Source organism: Grampus griseus, assembly GCF_964374135.1.
Source record: "Grampus griseus genome assembly, chromosome: 18".
NCBI lineage: Eukaryota > Metazoa > Chordata > Mammalia > Artiodactyla > Delphinidae > Grampus > Grampus griseus.
The window spans coordinates 79,788,505-79,804,425 of NC_139012.1; the positions used below are offsets into that span (position 1 = coordinate 79,788,505).

Genomic DNA, 15,921 nt, shown 5'->3' on the forward strand with positions numbered 1-15,921 from the left:
ACTGTTTAAGACAGTGGTCTAGTTTCATTCTTTTGCATGTGGCTGTCCAGTTTTCCCAACACCATTTATTGAAGAGACTGTCCTATCCCCATTGTATATTCTTGGCTTTGTCATAAATTAATTGTTCACATGTGCATAGGTTTATTTCTAGGCTGTCTATTCTATTCCACTGATCTATGCATCTTTTTTTTATGCCAATATCATACTGTTTTGTAGTTTTTTCTTGATAGCCAGATATGTACTGTGTAAAAGGAACTGCTATAAATGGGCCTTCAGTAATGTGGTAGGAAGGTGTGGCGGGAGGGGAAATGTTCTATAGTCTTATGATTACGTCTCAGTCTTTCACTGAGACTATGCTTTCAGACTGTGAACTTCACAAGTGTTTCTCAGTTTTTTGCTCTACTCCCTAAAGTGGGAAAGGATTATGTAGTGAGCTGGAGTTGGGTCTTGTTCCCATGTGGAAAGCTAGAGTTAACTGGAGTTGGGTAATTTCCTTTCCCCCAGGCTGATTAGGCTCTGGTAATACCCCAGATGCTTAGGCCCTGCTTAACTACTGTCTCCTGAGTGCAGGCCTTATTAAGAAAAACAGGATGCTCTAGCATATTTCAAAATGGTTCCTTTTCTCCTTCCTCTGCTGGAAGCATCTCTGATATTTATGAGATAAATCTCACAGAACCGCGTGGAACCTTCTGATGACTGGGTTCCCTGGAGTTTTTGCCTCTCAGAGTTGTCCACACTAAATTCCAGCAATTCTTGGGAATTCCCTGGCAGTCCAATGGTTAAGACTCTAGGCTCTCACTGCCGAGGGCCCGGGTTCAACCCCAGTTGGGGAACTAAGATCCCATAAGCCATGTGGTGCAGCAAAAAAAAAAAAAAAAAAAAATTCCAGCAATTCTTCCATTAGAGTTCTGGTCGTCAGTATCTGCTCCCATAAGCTGTGACTCCCTATATTCACCTGACTCTCTAACTGTTGGGGCAGTGGTTTGCCCTTTGTACTCCCTCTCTTACAGATACAAGAAGAGTTACAGATTTTTCAGTTTGTTCAGCTTTTTACTTGCTGTTAGGATGGTGTGGCAACTTCAAAGCTTCTTAAATGTGGAACCAGAAACTAGAAGTCCTCAACAGTCCATTTTTAAAAATGCTTTATTTAATTTTGATTATTCAGTTTCTAAATTGTTTCAAGAATAAGGAATGTCAATAAGTTACTTCTGTTACCCCAACTTAATGAAATGAACATATCACTGTTTAATTGGGCTGTCTTGGCAGTCAGCATTAAAAAAATGAAATAGAATTGAATAAAAATTATCTGAGTATTTCACAGGTAGTTAGGGTACGTACAGTTACATGTAATGTCTATTTCTTAATGTGGATCACAGGATAACCTTGAAAGATATCAGGTTAAGGAATGAAAAATTTATTGTGTATACTTGAAATGCATAGGAAAATGATTAAAAATGATGATTAAAATATCAAAATACTCTCAAATTTAAAAAAGAGATATTAGAAAGTATGAAAAAAATATAGTTCACCACTATCTTATTTGGATCCTATATATGTAAAGATTATGAATTTAATAACTTAATGAAAATTGAATTTCAATTTACTTTTAGATTAAAAAAGTTATCTGAACAACTCAAATGTATGTGAAAATAGACTCATTTGCATATAAACACATGAATCTGTTGAGTATCCATATACCTAAACAGTAACCCAAAATTTGAAACCATCGTACTTCTATTAAAAACCTATGAAGGGGCTTCCCTGGTGGCGCAGTGGTTGAGAGTCCGCCTGCCGATGTCGGGGACACAGGTTCGTGCCCCAGTCCGGGAAGATCCCACATGCCATGGAGCGGCTGGGCCCGTGAGCCATGGCCGCTGAGCTTGTGCGTCCGGAGCCTGTGCTCCGCAACAGGAGAGACCACGACGGTGAGAGGCCCGCGTACCGCAAAAAAAAAAAAAATCTATGAAGGGCTTCCATGGTGGCGCAGTGGTTGAGAATCCACCTGCCGATGCAGGGGACATGGGTTCAGTCCCTGGTCTGGGAAGATCCCACATGCTGCAGAGCAACTAAGCCCCGTGTGCTACAACTACTGAGCCTGTGCTCTAGAGACCACGAGCCACAACTACTGAGCCTGCGTGCTGCAATTACTGAAGCCCACGCGCCTAGAGCCTGTGTTCTGCAACAAGAGAAGCCACCACAGTAAGAAGCCCGCACACCTCAACAAAGAGTAGTCCCCACTCGCGGCCAACTAGAGAAACCCCATGTGCAGCAACAAAGACCCGACACAGCCAAAAATAAATAAATTGAATAAATAAAATTTTTTTAAAAAACCTATGAAAATAAATAAATGTATATGTATAACTAAATCACTTTGCTGTATACCTGAAGCTAACACAACATTGTAAATCAACTATACTGCAATAAAAATTTTAAAAAATAAAAATAAAAGATACCTTCCAGGAAAAAAACCCACAAAACCCTGTAAAGTCTGTATTCCAGCACAAAAAGCACAAGGCTTAGATCAGAAATTTTGGAATCAGATGCTTAGATATGAATTCTAGTACCACCACCCACTGACATGTTGACCTCAGACACATCACTGAACATAAATTTCAATTTTCTTACTGGTAAAATGGGAATAGTAATCTACATCTATGATAGTTGGAAACGAATAAGAAAATACAAACACGCATATGTGAAAAAAGCTTAGAAACCTGAAGTGCTACGTTATTGTCAGGTATCATCATCAAATAGATAATAATCTCCTGTTCAAATATTAACAAAAGACTTTTCTTCTTAATTTTCCCTCCCCTCCTAAAACCAAAATCTTCACAGGCTGAATGTCTCTTGATTTCATTGCTATACTTAAAGTACAATGTAAATGGAGGCATTTTCCATCTATATTTTTATATACACATATTTTCAAAGTACAGTTGACCCTTGAACAACACGGGTTTAAACTATGAGGGTCCACTTCCACATGGATTTTTTTCAGTAAAAACCTACTACAGCACTACATGATCGACAGCTGACTGAATCCGCGACACAGAACCGTGGACTTGGAAGAATGATATAAATTATACTCAGGTCAGCTACAGAGAGTGTCGTCTCCCCAGCCCTAGTGCTGTTCAAGGGTCAACTGTATGCAGCTCTTTCTGAAGATTTTAGATGAAACTCAAGTACTATTCTTAGTATTCCGGAAAGAGTAAATTAACCCTAATGTGAAAGGGTAAACTAGGGGGTCCCGTAAACAAATTTACTAAGGAGATATAGAATATACTGGAAAATAAGTTGTTTTATTTAGCACCATGCACACAAATAAGGCTGCCAATCACAAATAAGTGGTACCATTAAAGTTTCAGTGGTAAAAATCCCTATCTGGAAATATTCTTTTGTTATTCAGGTTAATAAATATACTTGAAAATAAAAAGAGGAATTCTTATTACAAATAAATATATAATGCATCTAAGTGATTCTCCTACATGAATGAACTCATTAAAAGATGTTTTAATCAAAATTTCATGTATCTGAACTTGAAAGACCTCTTAATGTTATAGCACTTAGCATTAAAATAGTCACAAAAGAATTTCAGACTCACCCTGATAGTGCCGCCAATGACTTCCATTACTTTGCCTCGATACCACAAAGTATCTGACCCCCTTACTGCACAAGCTTCTCCCTTTCTCCAGAAATAAGGCTCCAAAAGACCAAGGCATTTTAAATTACTCTGAATTTCATTCATCATTTTTATTAGTTCAAATTCTGAAGAAATTATTAAAAATAGAAAGCATTTAGGAAAAATTCCCTACCATTTTCAAATGAAGTCATCATCAAACTTTAGTAACTTCATCACTTAGATAACATTAAAAGGAATTAAAAATCACTCCCCACATAATAGAGCTTTAATAAAAATCTAATTTAGTCAATAGCTTCAATATGTTTCGAAACATACTACTGACTAACAACATGTAAATTATTATTCTGATCTATGGTTACAAACACAAGCATTATCTTGGAAGTGCAAGAATCATTAAAAGCTCTTTGTTATTTGATGCTTAGATACAGCATAGTGCTGCGGGTATAATATTAAAATTCTAATATTGCTACTTCCTGCTAACTGGCTCATTATTTCCACAGTAAATTTATATGCCCATAACTGATGCCAGAGAGGGCAAGCTCTGGTGTCAGTTCCTATAACAGTTCTACTACTTTAGTTGCAAGCTCCTGGGCATAAGCCTCAGTCTGTTCTTCTGTAAACTGGGTGTAATAGTGCTAGCCCACATTATCAGTATTGCAGGAGATTGGAAGTAAGGCATCTGGCAACCAGTTCTAGCTATGATTATTTACACACGTCAAGCAAAGTTTCTGGATTAAGTACTGTTGCTACAAGTCTGAAACACTACTCACTTCTAGAATAGCCAATTACACAGATTTAGTCTGGTTTTCAAATTAAAAAACAGTATTTAGCAGATCAACACATGAGACAAAAATTTCAACAAATTCGTAGCCCCCATACCCCTATCCGTAGGTGGACTTACTATGAAGCTAATGGAGCTTAAGTCCCGTGAAAGCTAGAGCTGCTGTGAGTCATCAAGTGTCCTGGACACACTCAGGTTGTAGAAAGGAAGCATTAGTACATAAGCTAAAGAGATCTCAGGAAGGACCTGAATCTCAAATGGCCCTGACTCTCCAGTCATTTGTTGTGACTTCTTTTCTCACTTTTAAATGAATATAAACATTTGTATTCTTTTTTCTTAGAGAGCCTCCAAACTTGTATAACTGGATAACCATGCTTATCTTAGGCCCAATGTTTATCCATTCCCAATGTCTCAATAAATGATTTTCATGTGCTAGGCATTGTGCAAAGCACTTTTCATGCATTATTTCATTCAAACCTCACAACAACTCAGTGAAAAAGAGGTTCAGAAAGGTTAAATATCTGCCCAAGGAATTTCAATCCATGTGTATTTTACTAGAGATATTCCCTTCCAATTAAAATTCTCTAGTAGTAAAAGCGACCACTTGTACAGAATACTGCATAATGTGAAAGATCTTACCTGATAATTTAGGTACCACAAATATAGTTCCATCATCACCAATGCAGCTGACTACTGCCTCAAATACTTTCTGGTTAGGAATAGCTGGTGGTTTATAGCATCCAGTGGTTCTTGGTTCTAGAATTTTCTCCTTAAATTCAGACACCTCGTGTTCACTGAGAATATCAGCAGCTTTTTTGTCAGGGTCAGAGTTAATTTTAATACACTTAGCAACCACTGACTCTCCTTGTACCAGTGGGATTTCCAGAGACTTCTGGGATAATGAATGGTTGTTATGTAATTTATTAGTTCTGTAACATGCAAAAAAGAATATATCTAACCATGAGCAAATAAAAAAATTCTGGGAAAACAATATAAAAAGAATCCTTCAAATATACTTGAAGGATCAGTCTAGTCTAATTAATCTAGGATATCCTAGTCTAATTTGTTACATAAAAATGAGCATACTTTAAGTTATAATGAAAATTATTTTAAATTATGCATGAGCTTGATGATAATAAAGCAATATAATTTCACTTAAATGCATTAAATTACTATCCCATATTTACACGCTATTCTCTCTTAAAATCTATTAAGTATATCCCAAGTATCATACAATTAACTAGGTGTTATTGGGAAATACAACAGCTTCAAGCTGATTCTAGTTTAGCCCAAAGACAGATCATACATGTGGCAAGTTATCAACATTCATAAAATAATACAAAGATAATGAGTCCCTTAAAAAATACAGTTTTTCCATACTATTCAGATATTAAGTGTTAGTGGTAACACATACTATATTCATTCATAATTGCTTTACTTCCTGTTATTCCCTTCCAATTAAAAAAAATGCCTATAAAAAACCCTAGAAGGAAATATTAACATTTTTATCTTAGAAAAATGATGGCAGATTTTTGTTTCTTCCACTTTCCTGTATTTTCTTTCTTTCAAAAGGAAATGAGCACTGATAAGATAATAGCTGCATAATTCCTCAACTAACACCGCTCCCTCATCACTCCCAGCCTTGAGGTAGTAGTTTTAGTGCCAGAAAAGTAGAAAAGAACATTAAATTAGTGGCAGATATTGTTAGTTAATATAAACTTGCCCAGCATTTTTCACTTTAACATTTCTTTCAGCGAGGAACTGTGTTAGCCTGAAGTCAGTGAATGCAGGACTAGATGCAGAGCCTGGCTAACTGCCAAGGCCCAGGCAGTGAAGTCAGCATCTACCACACCTGGCCAACTACCTCGGGTTCCGTATTATTTCTGATCTCTCATTCTCCTTCCATTTCATCAAGATTGGGGTCCTGATCCAAATAAGGTAAGGTATAATAATCTAAGATAAAAAAAAGAGATCTGGCCACGTATGGTAGAAGGTGACCACTTGGAACATGTATCTGCAATTCTAATATACCTCTACCTCTAGAAGGAAAAAGATAAAGAGGAAACTAGAGTTACAGTGATATCCTGATCCTTCTCCCCTTGGATCAAAGATATTTAAACCCCAAATTTAGTATCTGAAAGGATCTTTACATGTAAATATTGTTCAATTACTTTTTTGGCTACCCATTTCTACTCATTTGCTACCTATATCACACAAATATATTTTGGTATATACCTACCAGAATTTCCAACATAAAGCTTAAACATTTCTGCTTAAGCAAATGAGGCCAAAGGGTTCAGATCTGGTACCCACTGTGTAATTCTCTTTTCCTTTAGTTTAAAATGTACTGATAAATGCCAGAGCAAAGGGGGAAGTATAAAAGCAAAAATGTCTAGGGATTTAAACATTTAGCAATTCTGAATGAATTTACTTCTAAGCTGGCTCCTCAGGATTAGGTTATAAATCATTTTTAAGAGCAAACAAGAGGCAATTCATGTCTGAGCACACACAGATACGAACATTTACACAGGCACATAAGAAGCCTCCATCACAAAATGCTGTTTTAAAAAAATAGTCTATACCTCGTTTCTCTCAAAGCCAAACCCCTTTTAATCAAATATTTGGAGACATCAACAAACCCTCCTTCTTTATCTCTGCAGAAAATTTTCACAGGTAATGGCCATGTTGTGTTGTTTTCCTGCAGTGATTTAAGAGCAGAGTAAATATGAGACACAAAAACGCAACTTCGTATAAACATTACACTTTTCACAGGTATTCCCTCCACATTTCTCCATGCCAGAAAGAAAAATTCCCGAACAAGTAATTTTGATATCGGAACATATCAGAGAGAAAACAGCATGGAAGACAGTCATCAGAGAAAGACAGTTGTTTTGTGAAGTCTATCAGGAAGACTTCACTGTCCAGGGGAAAAATACCAAGCGGAGGAGAAAAAAGGACGACTGAAAACTGTGTTTTCCATCCCAGATTGGGGAGGGAGGAAAACATCCTCAATTACAAGTTCTCTATTCTCCTGAATTCTTTGTAATTATAGAACTAAAATATATTTTCACAGGTGTGCCTTTCTTCTGCTGTGAAAAGCCAAAGAAAGAACTACAAAACATATATTCTGTTTTATACGTTATTATAAAAATGGGGGAAGTACACAAAGAAAAAATTAACATGGAAAGACTTACAAGAAAATTCTAATCATTAATGCAATAAAATGTATCAAATTAGAAAAAAGTTAAGGAGACAAGGAATATTTCTTAGTGTTCTGAAAGGACATGTCCTATATATGTATCCTCTTCTCAAATCGGCACTCATACAAACACCTTTTATGATGTACAGTTAATATGATTTCACTAGAAGCCTAACTACCAATTCGTAAAGAATATCAAAGGCTTCAGAACTGCACTCTAGCATACATACCTTCTGGTTTTTAATATGCAAATTATCAACTCAAGAATATTAGTTTAGAAATGTTTTGATTCACTCATATAATCATTTACAGTACGTATCTATTATGAAACAGGCGTTACAGTGTTTTTTATTGGCCAGGTCGTGTGGCTTGCAGGATCTTAGTTCCCCAACCAAGAACAGAACCTGGGCCCTTGGCAGTGAAAGCATGGAGTGCTAACCACTGGACTGCCAGCGAATTCCCAAACAGGCGTGATAACTTGAAGACCAAAAAAAATGATGCAAAAAAATATCCAAATAGGGAATTCCTTGAAAGTTCAGTGGTTAGGACTCCACGCTTCCACTACAGGGGGCACAGGTTCGATCCCTGGTTGGGGAACTAAGATCCCACATGCCACGCAGCCAAAAAAAAAAATCCAAATAGCTTACTATTATTTTCTCAACAAAATAAATGCTTTTGTAGAAAATGTCAATGAAATAACCAGTACACATCTACTGTACCTGTTCACACACTTGTATGACGATGGTTGCTACGGCTCCAGTGAGGTAAAACGAGAGACAGTCACAGGCTGTTGCTGTCCATTTGTCACTCCCACCAGCTGGTCTAAAACAAAAAATGACAACTTGTTTTATAACAAATAGCATAGGATATAGAAACATAAAAGAACCATCATATAAAAATATATTTCAACCAACTACATATGTAGTGAGAAGTCAATTTAAACATGGCTTTGTATTATTCTCACAATTTTCTTCCCCATTTTCATAGCCTTTCATTCATCCCTCTATTCTAGCTACGGCCCAAATTACATGCTAAGTTATTTATGTACATCTGTTCTGAAGCTACACTGAGAACTCTTAAAAAAGTAGATGTGTTTTAAGTTTTTTAAAGCTAGTATATACATTTCATATATGCTAACTACACTATAAACTCAGAGAGCAGGGATGGTGTATTTTGTGTTATGTGTACACACATTTGATTCTTGAACGATGTGGGGGTTAGGGGTGCTGACCCCCCGTGCAGTCAGAAACCTGTGTGTAACTTCACAATTGGCCCTGCATATCTGTAGTTCTGCATCCAGATACAACCAACCACGGACATGTAGTGCCATAGTATGTATTTACCATTTATGTATAAGAGGACCCGTGCAGTTCAAACCTGAGTTAAGGGTCATCTGTATATTATGTGTTGTATGTGTTATGTCCATCATATCTCCAATGCCTAGCATAGTGCCCAGCTCACAGAAGGCACACCAAAAATATTTAATGGAAATACAAACAGTCCCTTTGTAATGATGATTTCTCTGCCCAAATATTTTTGGAAGATTTTTTCTGGAATTTAAAGCTAATTTGTATTACTACCCATGAATATTAGCCTCAATTATTTTTAGAAAATTTATTTTTAATAATCATGGTAAAAAGTGTTCAGTAAATATTTGACAAATCAATGAAGAGCAGAGTATCAACTTCATCATCTATTTTCGTTTGCAAAGTCGAAACTGAGTGACTTTAGATGTTTCTAACCATCAAATCCACCCCCAAAGAATAAAGAACTAGTACCACTAAAGAGATTATAAGTAAATACTGCAGGCTCTGAAGGCTCTCTAGAAAAGGCTTCTAGATGTGGAGTTTCATTAGCGCTGCCCCATCCTCTGAGTAAATAAGCAATGTGGCCAGTCTTTTCACACTGAATGGTTTATGTGAGTGAACTAAAGAAATCAACTGTGGGGCTTCCCTGGTGGCGCAGTGGTTGAGAGTCCGCCTGCTGATGCAGGGGACACAGGTTCGTGCCCCGGTCCGGGAAGATCCCACATGCCGCGGAGCGGCTGGGCCCGTGAGCCGTGGCCGCTGAGCCTGCGCTCCGCAACGGGAGAGGCCACAACAGTGAGAGGCCCACGTACCGCCAAAAAAAAAAAAAAAAAAAAAAAGAAATCAACTGTGTATGTAGTTTGACCAAATAGGATTTAGTAAAACTATTTATTAAGAAGCCCAAACAGTGTTTCTATGAGCTAAGAAGCTTATATTATCAGTGACGCCTTGAATTAGTTATCGTTTTTTATTTATAATAAATAAATAATTATTATTATTAGCATACAAGCATCATTAAGGTTTTCCTATGATTTATTAAGAATACACACTTTAAAATATTACCTTTTGAACATCTGAAAGTATTCACAACATTTCAAAAAATCTATGGCATGTATCCATAAAACTTTGTGTTTCAGTTGAGAAAGATAGAAAAGTTCTGGAGATGGACAGTGGTAAAGGTTCCATTACTTAAAGCCATGGAACTGTACACTTAAAAATGATAAATTTTATGTTAATGTATATTTTACCACAATAAAAAGAAATCTATAAAAAAGATTTCTCAGAAGGGTAGTAAAGCATAGTGGTTAGAACTCTGGTTCCAGAATCAGAACTTTAATAATCCTAGTTCAACAGTTTGATGTATTACTCTGGATTATAAAATATTTAACCTCTTGAAGACTCAATTTCCTTATCTTAAAATAATACTTTTTATCTATAGCTTAAAGGTCTGCTGTGATAATTAAGTAAAATAATGCCTGTTAAGGCAATTAATACAGGGTCTAGACATGCTTAAGGTTAGCTATTATTAGACTCCTGAAACAGTGGTATTCCATTACAGTCCATAAGACATAATTCAAGGTGTCAATAGGAATGCATTCTCTACAAGAGGGGTCCCCAGCCCCCAGGGTGTGGACTGGTCCACGGTCTGTTAGGAACCGGGCTGCACAGCAGGAGGTGAGTGGCGGGCGAGCAAGCAAAGTGTCATCTGCCGCTGCCCATCGCTCTCGTGTTACCACCTGAACCATCGCTCGCATTACCACCTGAAATATACCCCCCACTACACACCCCATCCATGGAAAAATTGTCTTCCATGAAACTGGTCCCTGGTGCCAAAAAGGTTGGGGACTGCTGCTCTACAATACTGGGTACAATTAAGGGACTGACAGAATTCTGTTCTATCAATGAACAGAGCCTCCACAACAAAGGGAAAAGGACAGCATCAAGATAGGGAGGAGAGACAGAGACACATTCTCGCCAAGGAAAGACCCACGCCCCAGCTGCAGCGATCCAGAATCAGGAGGGACCACAAAGGAGGGAGAGAGCTGAGCTCTACATGAGGCATGCCAACTGATACTGAGCAGGGCCCTGTAGGGCTCCTGGGCACAAAAACTTTGTGTCTCCCATTTTTTTGAGTATAGGAAATACCCTTCACTTGGCATCACGACCTCTAGATCCTGTACAGGACAGAGTCCCCGGAACACCTGGCTTTGAAAACCAATAGGAAATATGACCAGGAAAACTACAGAACTGCAGAGAACATGATGCTGAAAGCTCAGCTTCTCTGTACACTGGTGCTGAACTGAATCTTGGAGACAGAGTTTTGGGTGAAGTAGAAAAGGATAGCTTTATTACTTTGCCAAGCAAAGGGGGAAACAGAGGGCTACTGCCTCGAAAAACTATGTGTTCCAACTTGGAGAGGACAGTGAGAAGTTTTATAGTAATGGTTCGGGGCTTTCCTGACGGTGCAGTGGTTAAGAATCCACCTGCCAATGCATGGGACACAGGTTCGAGCCCTGGTCCAGGAAGATCCCACATGCAGTGGAACAACTAAGCCCGTGTGCCACAACTACTAAGCCTGCGTTCTAGAGCCTGCGAGCCACAACTACTGAGCTCGTGTGCCACAACTACTGAAGCCCACACACCTAGAGCCCGTGCTCCACAACAAGAGAAGCCACAACGAGAAGTCTGTGCACTGCAACGAAGAGTAGCCCCTGCCCGCCACAACTAGAGAAAAGCCGACATGCAGCAATGAAGACCTGATGCAGCCCAAAAAAAAAAAAAAAAAATCGTTCAAAGAAGGCGTGATCACATGGACATTCTTCTGATGGGTTGGTAGAGACATATGTCAGCGTCAGCATCATCAACCTTCACTGGTTCCAACTGGTCTGGGGTCTACATGCTTGTGGGCAGCATACTATCATTAATCGTTAACTTCTCCCACCTGGAGGGGGTTTCAGTATCTCCAAAACAGCTCAAAGATATTGTTGTTTATCCACTGATGGGGAACCAGGACCCTCCCCAAGGCTGCACTACTGTTTCTCTTGACTGTTTTTCCCTGGTCTCGCATCCCCTCCCTTCCCTAATTAACAACAGTTTGAATCTGCCCATTGGAACTCAGGTCATGGAGGCTGAATGAAAGCTATTTCCTGTAATCAAAGAAATGGGGGGCACAGAAAGTCTTTGTGCCAGGGAGTCCCAGAGGGCCCTGCTTGGTAGTAAACAGAAAAACCTGCCCTTAAAGGGCCTGTGCCCAAACTCACTCAACCTAAAAACAAGTGCAAAAACACCAGATTGAAAAGGGCATGGGCCACACACGAAGAGGACCCACTTACTAAATCTTAAAGCGTTTGCTGGAGAGGGAGAAACCAGCTGGGATGCCCCCTAGGGACTGAGACACTAGCAGGAGCCTTTTTTTGTGATCTCAGGCTACCTTGCTATCACTAGCACTGAAATTCTCCCTCTAACCTATTAGCACTAACGGGTCTGCCCTGCTGAGAGTCCTGCCCACCCGAGCCTCAGCTGGGCCTCACAGCCATGCAAGCAACAGCCCTGCCCACCAGCACCCCACAGCAGCCGCTGCCCTGCCACAAGAGGAGGGCACACAGAGCCCACAGAGGGGACACCCCTTGAGTGCCAGGCTGTGGCCACCAGGCAGGATTGTACCCCTGAGTCCCACTGAGCATCTCCTAAGTAAGGCCACTCTTTCAAGAATGGAAGAGAGAGCTGATTTATCTAATACATATGAACAAACAGAGAATTAGGCAAAAAGAGGAGACAGAGGAATATGTTCCAACCAAAAAAACAGATTAAAACCTCAGAAAAAGAACTAAACAAAACAGAGATAAGCAACGGACCTGGTAAAGACTGAAAAGTCATCATCATAAAGATGCTCACCAAACGCAGGAGAAGAATGGATGAACACCATGAGAACTTCAACAAAGAGACAGAAAATATAAGAAAGAACCAAACAGAAGTTGTAACTGAATGAAAAATGCCCTAGAGGGCTTCAACCGCACACAGGATGAAGACAAAGAGCGAATCAGCAGGCAGAAGACAAAGCAGTGGAACTCACCCAGACAGAGCAGCAAAATGGGAAAAAAAAAAAAAAAGTGAAGATAAGAAACTTTGGAGACAAGTGGAATAAACATTTGCATTATAGGAGACCCAGAAGATGAAGACAACAAAGAAAGAAAGAAAGGACCAGAAAAATTATTTGAAGAAATAGTGGCTAAAACTTCCCTAATCTGAGGAAGGAAACAGACACCCAGGTCCAGGAAGCCCAAGAGAGTTCTAATAAGATGAACCCAAAGGATCACATCAAGACACACTATAATTAAAATGGTAAAAGTTAAGGATAAAGAGAAAATCCTAAAAGCAGCAAGAGAAAAACAACTTGTTATGTACACGGGAATCCCCATGAGGCAATGAGCAAATTTTTCAGCAGCAACTTTAAAGGCCAGATGGGAGCGGCATGACTATTCAAGGTGCTGAAAGAAAAAAACTTCCAACTAAGAATTCTCTACCCAGCAATGTTTTCATTCAGAATTGAAGGAGAGATTAAGAGTTTCCCAGATAAGCAAAAGTTAAAGGAGTTTGTCATCACTAAACCAGCCCTACAAGAAATGTTAAAGGGATTTCTTTAAGCTGAAAAGAAATGGCACTAATTAATAATAAGAAAACATACAAAAGTAAAAATCTCACTGAAGATGGTATAACAAAAGTAGTGGATCAATCACTTATAAAGCTAGCATGAAGGTTAAAAGATAAAAGTAGTAAAATTAATCAGAAGAAAGTACACACACAGACTGAGAGTGAAGTTATAAAAAAAGAATTCCATGCAAATGGAAATAAAAAGAAAGCTGGAGTACCTATACTCATATCAGGCAAAAGAGACTTTAAAACAAAGATTGTAATAAAAGACAAAGAAGAGCATTACATAATGATAAAGGAGTCAATCCAGCAAGAAGATGTAACATTTATAAGTGTATATGCACCCAACACAGGAGCACCAAAATATATAAAGCAAACATTGACGGACTTAAAGGGAGAAATTGAAAGCAATACTATAAAGGTAAGGGACATTAACACCCCACTTGCACCAATGGATAGATCATCCAGACCAAAAATGTAAGGAAACAGCAGATTTAAATAACACGTTAGATCACATGGACTTAACAGATATATGCAGAACATTCCATCCAAAAGCAGCAGAATACACATTCTTCTCAAGTGCACATGTAACATACTCCAGGGTAGATGACATGTTAGTTTACAAAACACGTCTGAATAAATTCAGAAAAATGAAATCGTATCAAGCATCTTCTCCAACCACAATGGTATGAAACTATAAATCAATCACAAGGGAAAAAAATGGGGAAAACCACAAGAACGTGGAGATTAAACAACATGCTACTGCACACCCAATAGGTCACTGGAGAAATCAAATAGCTAGTGACAAATGAAAACAGAAATACAACATACCAAAAATCTACAAGACACAGCAAAAGCAGCTCCAAGAGGGAAGTTCACGGCAATTAGGCCTACCTCAAGAAACAAGAAAAATCTCAAACAAACCAACTTTACACCTAAAGGAACTAGAAAAAGAAGAATAAACAAAACCCAAAATTAGTAGCAGGGAGGAAATAATAAAGATCAGAGCAGAAATAAATGAAATAGAGACCCCCCCACCGCAAAAAAAACCCCAATAGAAATGGCCAACAAAACTAAGAACTGCCTCTTTGAAAAGATAAGCAAAATCAACAAAACTTTAGCTAGACTCACCAAGGAAAAAAAAGAGAGAAGACTCAAATAAATAAAATCAGAAATAAAAGAGGGGATGTTAACAACTGATACCACAGAAATACAAAGGATCATAAGAGACTATTAACAATTATATGCCAACAAAATGGACAACCTAGGAGAAATGGATAAATTTCTGGAACCACACAATCTTAGCAACTGAATCCTGAAGAAATAGTGAATAGACTCATTACTAGCAAGGGAATTGAAACAGTAATAAAAAAATCTCCCAACTAACAAAAGCCCAGGAGTAGACAACTTCACTGGTGAATTCTACCAAACATTCAAAGAAAAATGTTTTGAAGAATTCTCAAACTCTTCCAAAAAACTGAAGAGGAGAGAAACCTTCTGAACACATTTTATGAAGCCAGTATTTCCCTGACACCAAAACCATACAAGGACACCACAAGAAAAGAAAATTGCAGGTCAGTATTTCTGATGAACATAGATGTAAAGATCGTCAACAAAATATTAGCAAACAATACATTAAAAGGGTCACATATCACGATCAAGTGGATTTATTCCAGCAGTGTAAGGATGGCTCAGCACCCACAAATTAATCAACGTGGTACATACAGTAACAGGATGAAGGATAAAACCATATAATCCATCTCAATAGATGCAGAAAAAGCATTTGACAAAATTTAACACCGATTTATGATAAAAACTCTCAACAAAGTGGGTACAGGGAGAGTGTATTTCAACATAATAAAGGGCATATATGACAAACCCATAACTAACATCACACTCAATGGTGAGAAGCTGAAAGCTTTTCCTCTAAGATTAGGAACAAGACAAGGATGCCCACTCTCATCACTTTCATTCAACATAGTATTAGAAGTCCTAGAACAAGTAATTCTAAAATTTGTATGGAACCACAAAAGATCCCGAATGTCCAAAAAACAATCTAGAGAAAGAAGAACAAAGCTGGAGGTATCACACTCTCTGATTTCCAACTATACTACAAAGCTACAGTAATCAAAACAGTATGGTACTGGCACACGAGCAGACACATAAATCAATGAACATAATAGAGAGTTCAGTAATAAACCCACACATATATGGAAAATTATTTTATAACAAGGGAGCAAAGAACATACAATGGAGAAAGGATAGTCTCTTCAATAAATGGTGCTGGGAAAACTGAACAGCCACATGAAAAAGACCACTAGACCACTATCTTAAGCACAAAAATTAA

General features: G+C 38.3%; 1 protein-coding gene across 1 annotated transcript in view; it reads right to left on the reverse strand.

Annotated features, from left to right (window-relative positions):
- The window catches only part of RNF17 (ring finger protein 17), a gene marked incomplete at its 5' end in the record, with an annotated part of 117,189 nt that overhangs the window by 18,683 nt on the left and 82,585 nt on the right, over positions 1–15,921 (reverse strand). Inside the window, 4 exons of the mRNA XM_082675646.1 lie at positions 3,599–3,762; positions 5,058–5,347; positions 7,001–7,116; positions 8,349–8,439. Of these exons, the coding sequence (XP_082531772.1) occupies positions 3,599–3,762; positions 5,058–5,347; positions 7,001–7,116; positions 8,349–8,439 (661 nt within the window). The remainder of the gene's footprint in view (positions 1–3,598; positions 3,763–5,057; positions 5,348–7,000; positions 7,117–8,348; positions 8,440–15,921) is intronic.